This window comes from Accipiter gentilis, chromosome 9 (genome assembly GCF_929443795.1).
Source record: "Accipiter gentilis chromosome 9, bAccGen1.1, whole genome shotgun sequence".
Taxonomy (NCBI): domain Eukaryota; kingdom Metazoa; phylum Chordata; class Aves; order Accipitriformes; family Accipitridae; genus Astur; species Astur gentilis.
Genome location: NC_064888.1, coordinates 15,470,993 through 15,492,521, shown reverse-complemented (window position 1 = coordinate 15,492,521; position 21,529 = coordinate 15,470,993). Strand labels below are relative to the sequence as shown.

The following is a 21,529-nucleotide window of genomic DNA, read 5'->3' as shown; positions in this document are numbered from 1 at the left end:
TAAGGAATCAAACAAAATTACAAACCGGTGAAAAGCTGAGAGGGCAGAGTGATTACAGATATTAGAGAAAAGCAGAACGTGGAAGTCAGGCCTTCACACTCCCCTGCAAGTCACCTCAAGAGCTTCATACATCATTGAAACAGGCCTCTGTCCCCTCTTCAGAGCTTCAGCCTACATGTTTGATGTCCACATTACATCATGTAAGATACAACTGTGTAATATACATAGATTAGCAGAAAACTGATAGAAACTTTCGGTCACTAATGCAAAAATGACTAGCACACTCTAAAATTGGAGTATGCTTAGTTTTGTATGTGTAACAGCATTCTGCTATTTCAGGAGATATGGATATCACCTATCCTGAAAAAGTTATATGCCTGTGACAGGTAAAATGCAGGTGGATATGTATTTCACCTGTCACAGCCATGTAACAATCTTAGGATACGAATGAACCCCTAAATTTATATAAGTAACCATTTTCAAGGAAAGCTGAAAATTCCTGGGCTTGATTCTCCACTTTCTCATGTTTTACATAAATATCTTGAGAAGTGGCAAGCACAGCACAAAGGCAGCGCAACCATTTTGGTGGTGGTTTGCCCTCATATAAAGTGTACGGAGAATCTGGCCTGGGGACAGCTGACATTACAGGAGGAATTTTTCATGATTCTTGCTAAAAATGATGAAGACAGCAGTGCAGTTTTGTCATTTAGCTCTAATCTATTAAACCTTCTTAACCCGAATTTACAGAAATATGCTTTAAGTATCAGAGCTCCAAGTTGCATTAAGAAAAAAAAAATGCAGGTCTGGAATGACTAATATTAAGTTTTGGTTTTTAAAACTATTTAAACTGAAGCCATCTTTCTACTTTAATGATGACTCTCCTTTGATCTTCTAGTAAAGCTCTTTTTGTTTGCCATTTCTTTGAAAGGAGCCTTTCTCTCCCCCATTTTTTGCTCTTCTAATTTCCTCAACTGTGTAATCAGGTGTTTAGGAGTGACTGCTATATAAAACCATCTCAGATGTTATCTCTGCTCTCGTGAAGCCTTCTGAGGGTCTCCTTTCCTCACCCATGTAAGACCCACGGGGTAGTGTTTGGCAGGGCTAAGTGTGCACTTGGCCTGGGTGTTCTTGGCTGCCAGGTGGTGTGGGTAGGCTGGCTCAGGTGAAAGTATTGATTTGTCTGGGCTGTTGCACAGTTTTATCTATAGTTGCACACCTGCAACGCGGGTTAAAATTAGAAATGGACTTGAAACCAGTATTTTGTATGTGAAACCCTTGAACATGAGAAATGTTCAGTGTTACTCTGAACGCATGTCCAAAATTACAGCTTGAGACTATGTCTAAGTCGAGTTGAAATGTGCTCACTCTTTGCAGAATGAAAAAGGAATTGTTTACCAGGCTTAGTAACACAAAAGATCTTAAAGAGGTGCTGCTGTACTCCTATGCATGTTTCTGCACAGTCAGGGAATGAGTTGGAAACAGAGTAGCAAGTATCTTGTGGAAAAACAGACACAAATCTGAGGATGAACTAGGCATCAAGATTCTGTAATTTCAAAAATGTCTGCTGTTGCTGCTAAAATCCCCAAATGTTTCAACTTAAGTGCCTGTCTACAGGTTTTATTGCCTTAGCTAATAATTTGACACAACAAGGCTCTGAAATGAAATTCTTATTCTTTCTTTTCTCTAATTACTACACCAACGTTTTAGCTTTTCTGCCCCATGAAGGAAATGCAGAAGAATTTTTCTCTTAAAAACCAAGCTCCTACAAACCTTGGAAATGTCTCCCTAAATAAGTCTTCTATCAGTAACGTGACAGGTCATTTCTAGTGTAAAATACAAAATGTTAAGGAACGAAGTTTACAGTAGGCTTACACCGAGCTTGATGTCCATGAGGCTGACATCCATGCATCAGTATAGCACAAAGACTTGTGTTCCTGATCTATGCAGTGCTGCCTTCTCTCCTGCTTCTGATCTAACTCGCTCAGCCAGTCTGAAGGATATATAAAATCCCATAAGGCATAGATGGGCATCAGTTACCTGAGAAACTCTGTTCACATCTCATAGTAGACCTTTTTATAGCTATCAAAGGGGCCATGTTGAAATATATAAGGCTTGTTTTACATTTATTGACACAAGCCAGATACAGAAGAATAACACCAATACTTGTGCTATTCCAGGGAAATGAAAGAGGAATCCATTTCCACTTAGTATCTTAATTTCTTGACGGAAGTGACACAACAGGAGGGAAAGGCAAGACTGAGAGGTACATCTTGACAGCAGGAAAATGAGAGGGGCCCCCTGGGTTGGAGTTGCGTCCTCACAATTTACAGACTGTCCTGGGACAATCAGAAAAGCAAGAAGCTGAGCTGCCACTGCTAGCTGTTGCCAGCAGAAACTGCTGCTCTACCTTTAGCAATTTGCTCTCATTCTTCGCTGCTTTTGCTATGTGTTTGCCAGCTTCTTCCTCTGTACAGTAAGTTAAAAGGAAAAGGGAGGGAGAGACAAGGCAGTTGACTTCTCTGACAGTCACTTTCTCTTCAACAGCCAGAGCGTGCCCTGTTTATCTGACACCATCCCAGCCTCTGCTCAGACCTTGTAGGCCTTCTTTAATTGGGCATGGGGATTATCAGAAAATGCATTTTCATTTCTGAGAAATAGGGAAACGAGGTTCTCTTAAAACTGGGAAGGAGAGTTGAAATATTGATACATTTGGCAGATGTGAAAATTTTGAGAATTTCAAACCAGAAATACCAAGATATAAATGTTCACTTGGGTAAATGAAGCTTATGAAACATCGCAAAACAAATTAAAACCATTGCAAAGTGGTTTCTTCCACTTCAGATATCCACTTCAACCTCTTTTGCTTTTTCAGCTGAACACCTTGTTGAAACAGACATTTTCGTAGAGAAAAACTCCTTTTGAAAAGAAGTTATTTGATTGACTTTCTAGATATAGATTAAAAGAAGCTACAATTTTACAGGAAGTGTTTGTGCACGGACATTCTGACAGGTGTTACTGCCGAGGTTTAGGGTCTTCTGTTTTCTCTATTTGTGTAATAATAGAGAATTATTGTTGTAATAAATGCCTGTTTGCTTCAACTTTCATGTTTCAGCAGTATTGTATTTTGCAAGAGCCTTTTATTTAAAAGCACAGTGAGGAAGGATTGTGGTAGACGTTAGAGCTGAGAGATACAGACATCTTGAAAAACAATCAGTGATCTCTTATTGCAGAGCATGAAAATATAGTTAATTATCATAGAATCACAGTATCATTAAATTTGGAAGGGAGGTTGGGAGGTCACCAAGTCCAACCTCCTCCTCAAAGCAGGACCAGCTCTGAGTCCAGGTCAGGTTTCCTAGGGCTTTGTCCAGTCAAATCTTGAACGCTTTCAAGCATGGATGGCAATTCCACAACCTACATTTCACACTAAACCAAAATACTTTTACAAAGTGAGAAAACATGACTCACTTAATCTTCCATTACTCCTTTCTTATCAGTGCAAATGAAGAATTGATAAACTAGTGTGGTTTTGACCTGGTAGTTCTCTCTACCTTATCTATAAATTGGCTTGTGGAGGGCTGGAAACCAGACTTTACTTTCCCTCTCAGGAGGAATGCTTGCAGTATTCATTTCCAAGCTAAGCACTTAATTACAGTTTATCAGGAGTTTTACTGCAAACTAACCAAATACCAAATTGTTAGTAAACAGAGTTCAGATTTAGACCAATGCAATAGCTATGTTCAGTCTACTTCAAAGGAGTTTATAAAAGTCTCTCAGTGGCTTGCACAGGATTTGGATCTGGTCTGTTGTGCATGATTTTTAAATATAAATTATGTACATTTAAGATAATGAGTTGTATTATTAGTATGCATACATACAATAGTAGAAACATAAGGCTGGGAGATGCTTTGGGATGATCTCTCACTTGTCCCTGGACAGGATCACCCATGAAAATCCTGATATATGTTTATCTATACTGTTCTGAAAGTCTTCCAATGATCAGGAGCCTTCCCAAGCACCCTATTTCAATGTCTCACAGTTACAAATAGCAGCCTAGTTGAAGTCTGGTACTCTGGACTCTTTAGCTGTGGATCTGGAAAACAAACTGTGCCCTTCATGCAAAGTTTTCTACATATTTGCAAATTATTAAGGAGTCTTTTTGTGGGACCAAACAACACTGGTTCTTCAGTCTTTCAACAGAAGTCATATTTCGGAGACACTAAATCCATTTTTCTCCTCTCCAGTCTTCCCTGAATTACTGTGCTCAACCTGGACCCAGATGAGGCTTTAACAGTGCTGAAACCTTATTCAGTTTAAATGCCAGGTTATCCATAACGGTTTACATTTAAACAGTACTCTTTTCCTGATATCCACCTTGTTGCCAGTGTGCAACCAGCTTGAAATTATCTAAATAGTAAATATGCAAATCAAATTCAGAAGTAAATAAAAAGAAGTTGGAAAACCTCAATGAAATGAAATCAAATTCTGTCACACAGTCCATTGGTAACCATCACGCAGGACATGAGATTCCACTCCAGGGTCACTGCAAAGACCAAGCAAGCATGCCCTCTGAGAGTATTTGTCTTTATCACATCTGTTTACATTGCATTTCCCACGGAAAAAAAAATAATTTGAACTTGTATCAGTAATAAAGACTGAACCACAGTAATAATGACTTAGTGATGGTGCTGAAGGAGGAGTTTGGTTTTGGCTGCTCTTCCAGACTTTTGGGAATGTAATACTGAGTGGTGTGCTAGACAGGAAAGGGGCACAGACACAGTTCACTAGATATTTCTGTTTTCTTTTTCACTATCTAACTGCTCTTATTCTGGTATGTTAGGATTCAGTATCTTCTTTCCAAGCAACCAGTTTATCAAACAACTGGACATAAATGCCACATATTATAGCCACAGTTTTAAAACTAGTACTTTGGGAGCATGCTCTCAAAGCAGGGCTGTTTGGATTCCCTCTACTTATATAGAGCTGCCCCTCTGATAAATAGTTTAAATCCATGATATGCACAGCTTATTCAGAATTTCCAAAACAGAGCACAATGGGTATTTTCTGATGTTTCAGACTCTTGAACAGCTTACATTTCCAGAGGTAAAATGGGTAAGACAAAATTACAGCCCACCATACCTTTGTTACAAGATTTCTGCAAGTGTTCATAATAAAAGTAGAAATTATGTGAGAAAATATATCCAGCTAATCTCAGAAACTCTGAGAAAACTTGGCAGGGCTAAGTTCAAGCATGTGAGAAAAAAACCCAAAAACACCAAACCAAAAACCTGCAATAAATTCTGTAGTATATTTGATATCAAAGTCCAAATCATCTAAAATAATTTTATGCAGGTTCTGAGTGGAAAAATATGTATAAATGAAAGTAGTATGTTGTGTATATAAACAAGACTTTTGAGAGCCTCAAATTGTTCCAGTATGGTCATAATGTGGAAGTTTAGTATGTGCATAGGTATTTACAGAATGAACACCTAAGAATTACAATTTTTTATAGAGATATATTTAGGTGAAGAATGCACTATACAAAAAGGGTTAATGTATCAAAATGTATTTCAAAGCTAGAGAACCAAGGGACTGGATATATACAGATTTGTTTCCCAGAGTGCCACATGCAGTTTGAAAACATATAGCAGAGTTTAACAGCTTTTTCCTCTTTGTAATACAGGCATACAGCTTCTCTCTCAGTACGGGTCTTACTAAAATCAGTGCTACTGCACCAGAGATGAGTTTAGCTGTTGTTTTCTTTTATTATGTCTCCCATATTTTCATCTTTAACTGTGTAAGAGGAATACTAATTTTGGTGATTCAAATACTGCTTTACTCCTATCAGGGATTCCACTGTCAGGTCAGTAATAACTCTCTAAGCCAACAGAATTAAAGCATGAACAAGAGACACCTATACAGCACCAGACCAAATGCCAGCAAGTACACTCTAATCAAAAACTATGGTGGAACCTGCAAAGTTGAGCCATACAGGGTTTCAGATTCCTGAGAGACCCCTCATCCTATAACTGAATAGCAATACTGATATTTCACTCGGTTCAATGGAGAAAAGATGTGTTTATTTGGAAGCCATCACCCGATACCCAAAAGACTACTGTAAAATGTAGCAACAGTCAAAAATTATTATTTTCAAAGAAAATTCTAAAATTTTTCAAAGTGCATGATCTCCTTTAATTCCAGAGCTCTCTGAAACATCATCTTCCACTTAAAACAAAAAATAAACTTCAAGAGGTTTATGTTTGTTTTCTGTTTGTTTTGCTTTTTTCAAATATTAACATCTCTAAGCTAAAAACCAGAAAGGTAAAATCTGTCTTTGTAAAGATGGCAGCTTGTTCCTCACTGCCATCTTAGCCAGCCTTTGGTACCTGGAGAAAGCACAGCTGTGGACTCCTTGAATATTGCAGACATTTGAGATACTTGCACAACCATAAGGCACAAGACAAATCAGATTAATGTTTCAGGCATGAAAGTTGCTGCAATCTTGCAGCCAAATAGCTGCTTGCTGAGCCAACTCTACTGCCAAAGATCCACTGTATCTGACCACAGGGAGGGACAGCTTCAGGGCAGCATGATCTGGCAGACCAAGCTATGGACTAAGAAGAAAGGATTAAACTCAGCTTGACACTGATTTCTTCCACATCCTGCATGAAACCACAAAAGCAAATCTATGCAAACTCAAGCAGCCACAGTAATTACCTACTACTCCCATTGCCTTGAATATGTGTTCTCAAGGTACTTTAGTTTTACAGGATCTGCTTCAAAGATCACCGTTGGCAATGGAAAGACTCCCACTGTTGGCCTCATTAATATGGATCATGCCATACATTTCATTCACAGATTTAAAAATGCAGTGCAAAATGAGGCTAATATTGTTTACCATTACATTAACGTCTGTGGTAATATGTCTGTACTTCTGTGAGCACGCACATGCATTTTCCTCTATGAGTATAGTGTAAAATTGGAAAACACACTGTGTAACAGTTCTGTATCTCCCAGGGACTGGACAAAATAGTTGCAGTGCACCAGGGATTTGACTGCAGAATGGAGATATTTGCCTGTTTGGGTTTTTTTTTCCACCAAGTCTCCATGATGTGAGACTTCCTTGCCTGTGTAGAAATTTACAGGAATTGTCAGGAAGATTTTTTCAGAGAGCCTGGTACTGGCACAGAGATCAGAGCAGTCTCCTTGTTCAGCATTCAGAAAAACATGGCTGGGGCCATGTATTTTTTGAGTGACTAGGCCTGCACATATTTTCACAAAAGGATTTGACAGTACTTGAATAAAGTTAGGACAGAGAGACCAGTGGATGGAACTGGTGCTTGGCAGAAACACAAGATAGGTCAGTTTGGAAACTTTGAATACAGAGATGCTTTGCCGGAGCTCTGAGCTTGGACCTCTACAAGTACAAACTTTGTTGCTGCCTTTGCTGTTAATCCGTTACTGCCCAAATTAACAAGAGGAATGACATATGCAATAAACGAGATCTAGGATCTGTGTCCACATATTTCCTTTCCAAAGAAGATTTTGAACCATGGCAAAGGTTCAATCACTCAGCAGCTTCTTAGAACCTGAACTAGGTGTTTTATTCACAAATCTCCATATATACTGTATCTAACACCATACCCCATTACCCTGTTCTTTCCGCATGTTAAACCTGTATGATAGGTCTGAGTTTAGGGTGACGACATCATGGAAGGGTGGTAATGTCAGTAACATCCCTATACTGTAAAGGAACAAGATTCATTTTGTATAGGCCATGCATAGTACAAACGAACCCACTTTTTATATTTTGTAGAATTTAAAAATATAAACTACAGCCATAATGGGTGAAAAGAGACAATGTAACTTTTTGAAAAAGGTGTTCTATGAGTTTCTATATCTGCTAGATAAATAAGAATCATATATCTTAACTATTACTGGCCCAGAACTCATCATTCTTTGTCCTGGCAAGGGGAAGAAAACCTATGGTTATCATGCATATGCAAGATATACGTTGGCACAGTACCTTTGAGTATACAAATAAGTAAACAAAGTTTTGATAAGTCTATATACATATATCTTTATATATCACAAAACTAACCACTAGTAAACCAGAGGAGAAGTACTCTCATTCCTCACCTTCCTTGCTATTTAAAGAGAAGTATTTTGTATATTTGATGGCACTGTCAATGACAATTTAAGAGCATCACTACGTTAAGTTTAAGAGCACTGCTTTTAACCTTTATTCTCTAGACATTTTTCAGTTCATTCAAGTCAATGGGAGTTCTGTATGTGAAAGAACATCAGAGAGGTATGAGTAAGATGTTATCTCCTAAGCCACTGAAACTCAAAAATTAGTTCAGAGAAAATGTAGATATGCTATAAAGATGACACTAAAGATTAAAAGTGCTGTGTTTTTTCTAGACATAATAATTGCAACAAACCATTTTTGCAAATGTAGGCAAATTGGAAATGATGAATTGCAGCCATAACATTGCTCTCATTTCTGGTAGTTTCTAAAACAGAAAACACACTTTCTGTCACTACAGATCACACAAACTATGTGCTAAAATAATAGAAGTTTGCTAAATCCCATTTCAATTCCCAAAAAGATAATTTTGGACAGGATATTGGACAAACTGCAGATACCTGAGGTACTCAAATACTAAAGCTAGCCTTTTTTGTTTATAATTATTTAACTTCCTAGAATATAATGATCACTTAGGATATAAATCTGAACCGATACACGTATTTTCATCAGTATGGTACACTATCAACTTTTACAGCAACAGAAAAAGAACACACATCTTTACAGTGTTTATAACAAGCAGAATTAAGGGAGGATATAAAGCCTCAAAGTTGTTACATGATTTCTTTGTTATGCAGGAAAAACTCCATTAAAAAAACAATTTCAAAATCTGTTTCTTATTAGGCAGTCACATGAAAATAAAATAAAAATACCGTATGATTTACTGATATGCATTTTGTCCAAATCAGATTAGTTTATCTCTTTTCTCTATCCAAATTTAAGTACTTTAAAAATGCATAGCTACAGCCCTTTTTTGGTAGGATTTGCAAAACAACTTTCATTTTTGACAGCACTAGCAAAACTAAGCATCAAAATCTAAGCTATTAAGTAATGCATATAATGTTCAAATTAAGAAATCAGTTATTGTCAAAAGCAGTGGTAACAAATGGGGTCTTTCAGACAAAGGCCTGATCCTGCCGTTGGTGGTCCCTTTTCATGCATAATGCTTTCAACGTTTTGAACATAACTTGAGCACACAGGGTCATCCCCCGTAGATCTGTCCTCAAATTTAGATAACATAAGGGAAGTGCTTAAGTTTCTGTGAACACTTAAGTCTGCTCTTTTTCAAGAAAGCACTTACATACTGACTAGACCATAAAACACTTGCTTGTGTTAGAAATCTCCAATAAAGCAGAACTAATTTCATATTATCTGTTCCTTAAGAAACATAAACTTTGATCTATAGAAAAAGATACATGCATACACAGCAAAAGGCACTGATGAGATCTGTTCTGGGATGCCATACATACATGTAGTCACGCACGTGCAAGGGGATGAAAAGCACAAGAGGACAGCCATGAGAAGGATTGGGGAATAGAGAGTCCATCTACTTTTTGTGGGGAGACTGAGAAAACCTGGCTCGGTTAGTCCTACAGAATGAATGCTGAGAGAGGATATGATTGCAGTCTATTAATACATCCTGAGATAAACACCAGGGAGGGAGAAGAGCTATTTCAGGGGAGGACAATGCTGGCAGGAGAACAAATGACTATAAAGTGGCCATGAGTTACACTTATTCTGGAAATTGGAAGATTTCTAATTAGGAGAGGACTAAGGTTCCGGAGCAGCTTCCCACATCAGCAGTAGCAAGGGCAAAATACTGAAATACTTCCCAACTAAAACTTGATCAGTTTACAAAAGGGGATGTATGATATGGCTGCCTGTAACTGTAGAAGACTGCATGAGTGAACAAGCAGACGCCTCCTGATCCTGTGTTCCTTCACTCACTAGCTCATAGGCCAGCCACAGAGTATGCGCTGCAGGAAGTCTTTTCATTTCCTGGTTCACAGAGAAACTGAAGACATTACCAGTGAAACCTTAAAAAAAATTACACAGGATGTGCACTTCAAGTGAATTAATATTCCTAAAGGACTCTTAATTTGTTTGCATCTCCTGGATTTATATGGGTATGTCTTCAATTTTCCTTAACTGTTTATTAATCCCTAGTGCCTCAAACTGTAAAAATACCTATGAAATAAACAATGCATTACTGCTTCAATACTGATACATTCACTTGGGACCATCTGTGTAAGCTGCAGCTTGCACATATTGATCATCAAGACACCTGTTGCATTCATTTGGTTTCTTACACAGCGTGGCACAGACATCTACCTACCCCAGTGCAGCACTCTTTTACTCTGCCACATATTTAGTAGTTGTAGTTTTAATTCCCTTGTTAAGTAATGTATGGTATTACACGGTCCTATCTCTACGTTTTGTTGTAACATGCTAAACTGAGTACATTAAACACAGAAGTATACAAACCAGAGTATTTTTGATCTCCTAGCAAAGAAAATTTCAGTTTCCTAAAGAATACTGTCACTCAATGTATATTGAAATAATATGAAGTAAAAATATTTTCAAGTGCCATGCCTAAGACTGCAGATGTACTTTAATTCCACAGCTTTCATCAGAATTAAAGAAAGATATATATCTAAAGTCCATGAAGAAAACAGTTTAGTTTACACATAACAGCAGAAGGAATACACTCAATTAAAGCTCATCTGACATTAGACTGGATTTCATGCTGACCTGGCTCAGCTGGCAGATGCTTTTTCACCTGTGTTTTGGCTTATATATGTCCGACATCCTCAAATGCAAATTAACTGCAGTTAATTTTATGCAGATTAATTCTGCTGAAAGTCACACATTAAGAGGGTAGGAGGCTAAAGTTGTAGTGAAGTGGCTTCTGGTAATGTCCACATCTGTATTTCCAGAGTATTGGCAGCACTTCAATTTCTTTGGGACTCTACACAGAATATTGTTAGAGTTGTGAAAGTTTAAGCCAGCAACACGACTGCATCCAGCTGAAACCTGAGAGGATGGAGAAACCTTGCACACTGTGGCTTGGAGCCTCAGAAAAAAAATTTGCAGATTGGCAAGTGGTTTTAGTGCACACTGGTTTATACCTCTTTTCTAAAGAAATAAATATTGCCAGCTTTGCCACTACAAAAAAGTTCTAGGAGTCCAAGACCATCACATCTTGCCAAGTACAGCAAACCTCTTCTATGAGATGAAAGACATTTTGCACCAGAAATCCTTGGAGCTTGTGTTACTGCAACACTGATTCAAAGTTCTCATCCAGTGTAACAATTTCTTCTCCTTTAGCATATGTAACTTGTTATATTTTTATTAAGTGCCATTACTAAACTGACTATACAGTGCGCTGGTTGAAAACGTATTTTACACACTCTCTGTGATAGAAAATTACATAGTAGCCATTTTTAAAGTTTCCAAAATCTACTTATTCATGTGCCTAGATTAATATCTTTTGTAATGCTTATTAGGCAAATGAAATAGCATATTTTTTCCATCAGCATTGTGATAAAGAATAGATTAAAAGAACATATGGCTGGCTTGGCACTTTCTCAAGATATTTCTTCAATGCTACTCACTCTAAAGAATTATTTCAGTCAAATTCGGTGTTACTAAGTCAAGGAATGGTTAGAATTTGCATGAAGATTTTTCCAGAATATTGTATCTTCCTTACCTGTGGGCAGTCTTTGATGTAGTGTCCCTTGTTAAAGCAGAGGTGGCACAGGTAGTTAGGAGGTGGCCTCTTGCTGGGTTTTCTGGCTTCTGAAGAAAGGGATAGGTCAGAGAAATGCTCAGTGAGGGAGCTTAACCCATCCACAATGTTATTAAGAGAGCCATAAGGCGATGCACTCTTGTATAGACTGCTGTTCAGAGCCTGCAAAAGAAAAGAAAAAAGTCACATGAAACATAGTACTCTATTAAGTATTGTTCTGAGACTAATCTGAGTAGGGGAAGCATAAAAATAGCAGAAAAAATGTGATTTAATTTTTTTTTTATTTTATTTCATTAAGAACATGGCTGCATGTTTGAGGAGAGTAATATACAGGCCATTAATAAAGAGGTTTCATGAAGGCTGTGCAATGGAGCTGGCCACCCCACTGCTGAGGAAACTATTGAGCTTGCCATGATTCACTTAGCTTCAACCTTTCCGCTAAGCAATGACTGCTTTATTGTGTTTTATCATACCATGTTCATGGTATGGTTAGAATATGCAGGCAAAAAGCTGAAAGAACAACCCACAAAAGGGAATGGTTTTGTGTCCAGAACTACCTACATAAACAATACTGAAGTCAGGGAAATGAAAAGAACACCAAAAAAAAAAAAAAAAAAGTAAAGTAATTTTTAATTTCCAATCTAGTTAATGAGACAGTCAACACAGAGTCATGTGTTCAAACAATAACAAGAAACATTCAGATCTACATCTGTCTTGGATTTTCTAAGGGGAAACTTGCTGTGATTTAAACATTTCCTGATAAACAGTAAATACCTAGTTTTTGTACTTCACCTCAATACAATCTTCACTCTCTCAATCCGCAAATCAACATCAGGAGGTCCTAATTTGCCATTCAGTAGTTTAGAACAGCAGGAAACTCATAATCACCTAAATAGCTAATCTCTGTAATGGAGATAACAAGGATTCATTCACTTTAATGTGTTAAGGCTCAAAAGAAACTGCATCGTAGGAGTTTAAAAAGTAAATAACAACTTAAAAAAAAAAAAAAGTAACATAATAATGAATCACTGTAGAAACAGGACCAACTATTGACAGTCCTCTCCACCCTGAATTGATGGGGGACATTTCACAGGGTGTTTCTATGTTAGGTCTGACACACCTCACAGTAATGCTTTGCTCATGTAATTCTCCTGGCATCAGAGAATTACTGCTGGCTTATGGGAAAGTGATGTAAGAAGAGGTCCAATCTGTGTCTCTGTGGAGACCTTGTTTTTCAGTTGCTATTAAATCCAAGTATTTCAATGGAGTCTTTATCTATGTCATATATGTTTTGATATGTTTATATATGTTATATACATAGTGAAGACATGCATTGAAGTGAAATAAATCTGAAATGGAATTACACTTATCTGGGAGATCTCAAACATTCAGGATGTCTGCACAGTTAAGTTCATTTTCTGGGTGACAGTCACATACTGAAAGAATCATATTGAAGCTTTAGGGACAATTACCTGGATGAGTCCCAACTACCACTGAATCCCGTCCCACAGCAGATGGTGTATACTGTAAATAAAAATTCAGCCTAAGTGGCAGACCACCGCCATACAGATAATCCACTTCACCCACCCTCACTACAGTCAAACACAATGTGCTGAGCTCCACTGACCCCTCTTACAAAGCTGAAGCTGGTGCATGGCAGCAGGATCAATGCAAAGGGCCACAGAGTAGAGTCTGATCTCATGGGGGACTTCACACCTGTCCTGGCACTGAAACACCCATCATTTCACCTGCAGCACAGCATAGTTCTACGCTGGTGCAAGATATTCTGGCTGCTGAGAGGAGAATCAGCCACTTTGTTTCAGGGGTTAAATCCATACACTTTGAAAGAAAAAGCTATTTCAAAAGCTAATGAAAAGGTTTTAGCTGCTTTAGCCATCAAGCAACCAAAGATACCTCCAATGGTCACTGGAATTTATTTTCTAGGATTTATTGGACACTATTGGAATGAGAAATTCTTGGCAACAAATTGTTAAAAGGAAGGGGAAGTGCTACGGATGCCAAAATAGTATTAATTAAGGGTCTTCAAGAAGTTCTTGTCTCCCTAGGAGCCACTTTCTCTTACATACACTTGGAATAACACAAAATCTTTCCTTTTAAGAGCCCCTCTTGCCAAGAGATTCTTAAAGCACTTCACATGCATTACACCCATCAGTAACTTTGCAAATTCCCTATTATCTGACTTTTATAGAAGGGTGGGTCTATGGACACACAAAACGTGTGAAATCCCAAATTCTTTACCCATTGCACAAATTTGGAATGTCCCCTGGTGATGTAGAATGTATAACTCCTGCCCGTCAGGAGGCTGCTATTTCTGCCCCCAGGGCCAACCCAGTGACAAAACAAAACAAAACATATCTATCTGCTGCCTTCAGTGGGCTTTGAATTGGACATATGGCAAACAATGGTGATTACGTATCCTTTACGCTGGGCTATTACTCCCATTGTAAGGGAGCAATCTGGCACCATTACTGGATATTATGTAATTCACTCCTCCATCAACCCTTCTTGGCACATTTTAGGTAAATACAGAAATGTAAGGGTTGCAATGACTACAGTTTTGCCCACTGGGTCAGCAAACCTTTACAAACTTTTGTTTGTTTTAACCACGGCAGCCAGAAGCCTTGTCAAAGGCCAGGATCTCATCACACTATAGGCTGTACTGACACTAAATCATAATCTTAGCAGCCACCAATGGATCTGTGGCCAAAGCATGACACATGGCTCTGAAAGTGGCCACCTGGTTCAGCTGGCAGGGCATTTGTGCAATATGTGCCAAAGTTGGACACGCCAAAACATCCAGTCTACGCACGCCACCATGAAACAAACTTCCCTATAATTATCTTGAGGCCCAGTGTTGACACAAATATAACATCCCAGAAGATGACAGTAAAGGAGATGGACATTGCCAACATCACTGGTGCTTCAAAGAATAATGAATTCGTTAAGGAAAATTCCTAGAAGATCCCAAGATGCAGCCCACCCCTTCTGGTGTAGAGTAAGGCAAAACACTTCAGCAGTTCCTGCCAATCTGACCTGGAAAATGGTCTTAAATCAGTTTAACTCCGAGCCAATGTGAAAAACACATCAATCTGGCACTTGAAAGATGCTATAAAGAGCACCAGCACAAATGGTGCTACATCCTGTTGCTAGCTGTGGAAATCTCCAGTTCTTCAGAAGGAGATGAGGAAAAAAGCCTTTCCAAAAAGCCAAGTTATACAATAAGGGTGGTGGGAAAGTTCCTCCTGGCCCCTGGATCAAGTAGCGAAAGCTCAGGAACATGTAATGAATGTGATGAAAGCAAATGATGATTTAGTCCATTTCTTCTTTGTAGAAGACAAGGGGTGAATCAATATTGCTGAGATACATAAAACAGGGTGGGTTTGGGTTTTTTTTGTCTGGCGCACTTAACTGAGCAAATCAGCAATTCAGGCCTTACTAAGTGTTTGCACTGCCGCAAAGGGGATTTTTAAGAAGGGTTTTGAATAAAAACTTTGAATTAGCTTCATACTCAAAGAGAATGTCCAGGGGATGATCAGAGTGACAGGGAGAATGTTGATGGTCTCACACAGACGACAGTAGGAAGGAAAAGAGGAAGAAGGAAATGCATTCCGACTCATTCTGGTCTTGAGTGTATTGGTACTCATCTGGGAGGTGGCAGGGAGCCTGCTCCTCTGATGAATTCCACCAAAAGCAATGACTGCTTTGCATTCAGAGTGTGCCATTAGCAAAGCCAGTCTATTTCTTTAAAAAGTAGACAACAAATAATACCTTTCAAATAGAGTCTCATTTTGAGCTATAACAGGATAGAAAGGATTTGGCAGTGAAAGGGTTAGTGCTCTCAAGAAGCCAAAAGACCACACTGCAAGTCCTAATTACAAGGCTCATCAGGCCAGCTGCAATGAATTCAGGATCTCCTTATCTTGCTGTACTGGGAGGATGGGGAATCTGGTGGTAAAACTTAAGAACTGGCTTGGTGGAAAGTTTGAGCTGATAATGTAAGTTTGTTTGTTTTTTCTTCCTATGAAACTTGTTGACTTAGTTGAATGTGAACCAAACTGAAAAATCTGGTGGTGTACTTTCCAAAGGTAACCTCTCTGCTCAGTAGATATTTAAACTGTATCTGTTGGTGGTGTTGGGAAGTAAGGCTTCCTTTGTTATTTGTTTGCTACGTGTTTCTAGTTAATCTGTAAGGTTGCAGTGTGGTCCTGTGTGAAAGAGGAAGCTATTGTCTTCTATAGCTTCATTACTCTGATTTCCAGTTGGGTAACATATGTAAGTGACTCAAGAGTTCCAGCATCTAACTCACCTCTAAGAAATTCCTAGTTAAGTGAATGATCTGGCAAATGCTCTTGATTCCCTTGGCTGGTCCCTGCCTTTCAGAGACAACTTTTCGGACTGATGTGCCAAGACGTGGATAAGGAAACACTGAAACAGAATTTCTTTTCAGCTTCTTTTTTAGCAATGGTATAATGTTGAAAATTAACGACAATGGTACTGTTATGAATATGCAACGAAAGATTTGAACAAATAGGTAGCAAGTCTTACTTTCCAAACTTCCTACTACTATGGCTACTGCTTTAACTGTAAAGGTATTTTTTAATGGGGAGCAGAAAGCACAGATAGCATGACAGCATCTCGATTATGACAATGCCAATTCTGCCCAAAGGTGATAGGATTACCTATCTTCCAGAACAGCTGATATGAATAAGTGATGGCAACCTGTTTATGTGGGAATGGCATCTTGTTATTAGGACTTATAGGAGCTAAGAAGCAAAGCTTTTAGGCATGGGATGGGAAGTGTAGATGCATATCTGGAAAATTCAGTTTCCGCCCTAAGTTTGGTTTGTGGCTGCTGGACCCTTAAGGCAGTGATAAAGGGGTACAGATCCACCAGTTACCTGAAGCTAGAATGACCTGCACTGGTTGAAGTGGTTGGCAGGCTGCATCTGGCTAGTACATTTGTTTTGTGCTCTTGGGGTTGTTGGTTTTTCTGTTGTTTTTTTTTTTTTTTTTTTTTAATTTAAAAACTATACTTTGAAAAAACACTGCTCCTCCCCACCCCCCCCAAAAAAAAAAAACAAACAAAAAACAAACACAAAAAAATCCAAAAACCAAATAAAAACCAAACTACACTGGTACCCCTACACAGTATCGTAGAGAGAAAGAAATATTTAAACCAGCCAAATGAGCATAAAGAAAATGCACCTTCTTGCCCCCTTTGAAGTTATCTGCTGTTAGTGCAATAGCTAAAACTGGATAGGAGAAGCCATGTAATGTTTCCAAACTGTTGGATACTGTGCATAGTATCCCTTGTCACAGATATCCTTCTTTCCTCCTGCTAGTTAAGGGATCTAACACTGAAGTCAGTAGAGGCGACTACTCCACCTTAGCAGGATAACTTATTTTGGATGTGGCAACATTATTGTGACTATTCCATCTGAAATCCAGTGGGTTAACGTTAAAAAAAAGTAACACCACCCCACCACCCCCCCCCCCCAAAAAAAAACCACAACCAAACCAAACAAATGAAAAAACCTCACAACAGTCCAATACTAAAAAATTCTTTCCTATTTACAGTTGTTTAAAAGTACCTCTAAAGGACTTGTGAAACAACCTGCTCAAGCTATAAGTTAGTATGATTTGTGCTAGTGGTTCTTTCCACGTTTGTTTTACTTGCACATACTGAAGTGAGGTACTGTAGCGTTTCAATATTCCTGTAACGTAGTCTAGTCGTCAATTCTTCCACTACATGAAATAGTCTGTAACTGAAAAGCGATGAGCAAAGAATTTTTGATGACTTATCTTTGCTTTAGTATGTTGCCAATCTAATAAATCAAACAAAAATAAAGCAGTCTTAGGTTCCAGAGTTAAGTTTAAGTCAGCAGGCACCATAGTTGTTTGAAGTTTGTTGGAAAAAGGAGTTGGGTTGCCCTATCATCAGTGTGGGAAAAGTAAGGTTTTCATATACTGTAAATTATAAACATTCTCCAGCCTGTGAAGCGTGTATGATGGTAACCAGACTAGCCATGCTAATTATTAGCCCTGCACTGAAATGTCAGAAGGTGCTTAAGTTATCAGTTTGGATTTTCATGAAGATAAGAACCGAGTACATCCTCGTGCTGTGTCACGGATAAAACAGTAGCACAGACAAATAATTGCTTCACTCAATTGCTATTTTCATGTTGGAGGAGAGGGAAGTCTCAAGCTACCTAAACAGTAATTCAGTGGCCTGTATGTGCTAATATACAAAACTTAAGTTAGGACCTATATTTGTCTTCTCTGCTAGTGCCCCAAGGCTTGCTTCTGACATGGGACTTATCTGAGGGGCCATGCAATGTGTGTGAAAGCACAAGAGTTGCACCTGAAGACGATCACGTGTGGAAAAGTGCACTTCAAATCTGTCACTTTTATGTGCTTCAGCTTTTTGTAAGTGGTCAAAACAGTTTCCTGGTTTTGTCCCCAAAGAAAACATCCAGTGCAGAATCAATGTTTATGGCCAACCCCAAAGCCTTCTGGAAACAGAAGGATTAAATGAAAATACTGTCATAAATTTAGTTGTATTAATTTGAGCCAGAAGAAATAGAGAAGTTTAATTACCAAGGCTGAACTGGAAAACCTCTAAAACTGCTCCTGTATGGCTTATATCTACTTTAGCTCCTCTGATAAATTACAGATGCTTTTACAGAAAAACAGTTTAAGAGTTACTTGGTAACATTTTATCACTGGACAACTGCAAGCAAAGCTCATCACTCGGTGAAGAAAATGTTTGCCTGGAGTAAGAAAAGAAGACTTGGGCTTCTATTTCCTTCTGAAGTCAATGTTTAAGTTAGCTGTCAAAGAATCTGGTCTTTGGGCTGATTTTAGTTAAATATGAAGTACTCGGTTTCCTCATCTAAAAACACAGATAAATGTAGATTAAGTAAACCTTAATTAATACATTCCTGGCTAGTTATATATAGTAATACCTTAATTCATGCTTCTTCTGTAGGGGGATTTAGATAAATACGTGCTTTTATTAAACTGCTAACACTAAATATTTTCAGATAGATGGCACTAGGACCTTCCTTTTGCAGAAACAGTATCTTAAGGAGAAAACTACAAATGTGGCATGACTTGTCAGCAGTTGTGAAGTGAGTCAATGGTAGGGTGATCAATCTTTAATCCAGTGGATAGATCTATCTAATCTAGTTGTTTCAGATCTGACAGCTCAGCTGGTTGTGGCTTCTCAGGTTGTAATTCCTCATCACTTCTGAGACTCTGCAGAACAAGTGGGTGCAACATGCTCCTCTGTGTATGACTGGCGTACCTTCAATTCACAGCAAGGTTGAAGAGCAATTCATGCCACCATCTTGCCTTGCTTTAAATCTGCTGATCTTTAATATTTTGATCCAAAGCTTTCAATGAGTTTCGCAGATCTTTAGATCTTGAAAATATGCTGCTCCCCACCTACTATACAGTGGTATAGAAGTAACAAAACACTGATAGTTAAGAAGTTGCTCAGTCACCATCTTGAGGCTTGCTGAAGCTCAGGTAGGCCTCTTAGCTCTCTGCTGGTGGCATGATCCTCCTTGTTTCAGCCTCAGGGAAAGGTTACTGTGGATGTCAGTGGGGACGCTTGTTTTACTCAATGTGCGGGGACCTCACAAAAAGCCTTTAATGGCAGAGGTGGGAAAGGAGAGGATAAAGATTTCCTCTGGTCAGAGGTGCACGGTCTTGGAGGAACTTTCTGAATCTTGCACCAAGCTCTGCAGGGATCCTTTTCGCCTGCTGAACACTAAACAACTGCCCACTTATGTTAAAGAGAAGCTCTAACACATGAGCACTATATTAGGGACAACGGAGACCATTCACGTTGCAAATTACTTTAACACATCCCCACAGGAGCTTTCATTCCTGGCCTGTCCCTGGACTGCCTGCAGCTGACTCTCCCCCAGGCTGCAGGCTGCCAGCCTCCCTGACCTTTCTGAGGGAAGGCCACAGGGAGGGCCTCTGCCAGCTACTTCAAACCCACGGCCTCCTCGCATTGTCAAAAAACAAGCCTATTTTGTCGAGACAGGGTTCTCGGACAAGGAGGAGGAGGTTATGAAAGTTGTATAGCATAAAGCGAGGGGAGAAACGGATGGACATGTTTTGACCCCTGCACCTTCTGTTAACATCTCTGTTTCCTGCAGGAAATCTTGTCTCAATCTGACCTGCAGTTTGAAAAACAAGAGTCGGGTTTCCTCTCATTTGGTGGGTCTTTTGACACTCCAAACATAAGAAAAATAACACCCGGAAATAGATATGTGCCTGTTCAAGACGCACTTAGGAAAGCATTTACCTCCTGTGCAGCTCTTATGTGATGAAAGGTTTTGCTAAGAAATGTCCATTTTGGGTTAAATAGAACTTTAAGTCTGAGACAGTTTTGTTTATATCATTTACATTCAGTAATGCCTTCTTGGCACAGAAGCCTCTGCGACGGCTGCCAAAGTTTAGAAGAGGCAAAGCTAAGGTCACTGTCAGAGGTAGAAACAATACATCATCTGCCCAGAACGGGCCCCTTGCAATGCACTTAGGGCCTCGGTTCCTGCACTTATGGGAAGACAAAAACTTTTATTAAGCTCAATATAGTGAGGAAAATAAATTATTTCCATATACTAAATGACAGGCTGGAATTTCATTTTGTGACTCCAGCTTTTGGATAGTTTTATCTACATTTAAAGCCACCCTCTTAATCAGTTGTGATACAGCACAGCTTGAAGTGTGATCTGAGCAAGTAAACCTAAAACCTCACAATCTCCTTGAGATAAATTACTGAATTGTTATTTTATAATCTGGTTTCCACATAGACTTAAGGATTATTCTTTTTCCCAGGTTGGGTCTATTAGAGGAATTAATCTATTACTCTATTAATTTCAGTTGCAATGTATGTTGGAGAAAGATGGTTATAAGAACACCTCTGTACTTCAAGGACCACTGATGCTCAAACCCTCTTAAGAGCTCTTACTAATCCCCCATTTTCAGGATGCAATGACTGTACAATAGTTCCTTTGCTTTCTGTGCACCCACAGGTATCCACAGCCTTAATGATTACACACAAATAGTTGCCTAACAGGCTGGCTTAGTGTGAGGAAATATAAGCTCTGACTCCCCTGCTACAAACAGAACCCGGTTTAGAAACCTGGAACACCTAGGCTGGCAAGAGAAACCTACAGGAGCAAGCTGATCCCTTTAAAATGTTTGCTTGGTTGGCAGTTAGCTGGATGAGATGTAAATATAGATTTCCAGATTCCTGCGATCCTTCTAGGGTATTGCACTTGTGTTCATTCAAGAGACACCAAATCCTGCCATGTGCAAGGAGTAGGTGTGGGTGGTCATTTAATAGAGCAGGAACATATTTCTGTTTTGGATATGACAGCAAGAGTCCTGGACCATGCGGGCATTTGCTCATCTTCAAACTACATCTGTAGAAACACAAAATATATTTCCTAAGATACAGGTTTGGAAGATCACGCAGCAGCTCTCCTACCAGCAGCAGTTGAAAGAGCTAAGAAAAAGGGCCTACAAGAGGTTCCTTAAAATTCCTCTTAGTCAAAGTATTGGACTTGTTAGTATTTGCTTACACCAAAACACATGACAAGGTAATGGGCTAGGCTTATGATATGTTAAATCTTAAAAACCACGAAAACTCC

General features: G+C 38.9%; 1 protein-coding gene across 1 annotated transcript in view; it reads right to left on the bottom strand.

The window, feature by feature from the left end:
- Nucleotides 1–21,529, bottom strand: part of ZCCHC24 (zinc finger CCHC-type containing 24) — a 121,378-nt gene that overhangs the window by 91,447 nt on the left and 8,402 nt on the right. The window contains exon 2 of the mRNA XM_049809858.1: nucleotides 11,799–11,999. Within this exon, the coding sequence (XP_049665815.1) occupies nucleotides 11,799–11,999 (201 nt within the window). The remainder of the gene's footprint in view (nucleotides 1–11,798; nucleotides 12,000–21,529) is intronic.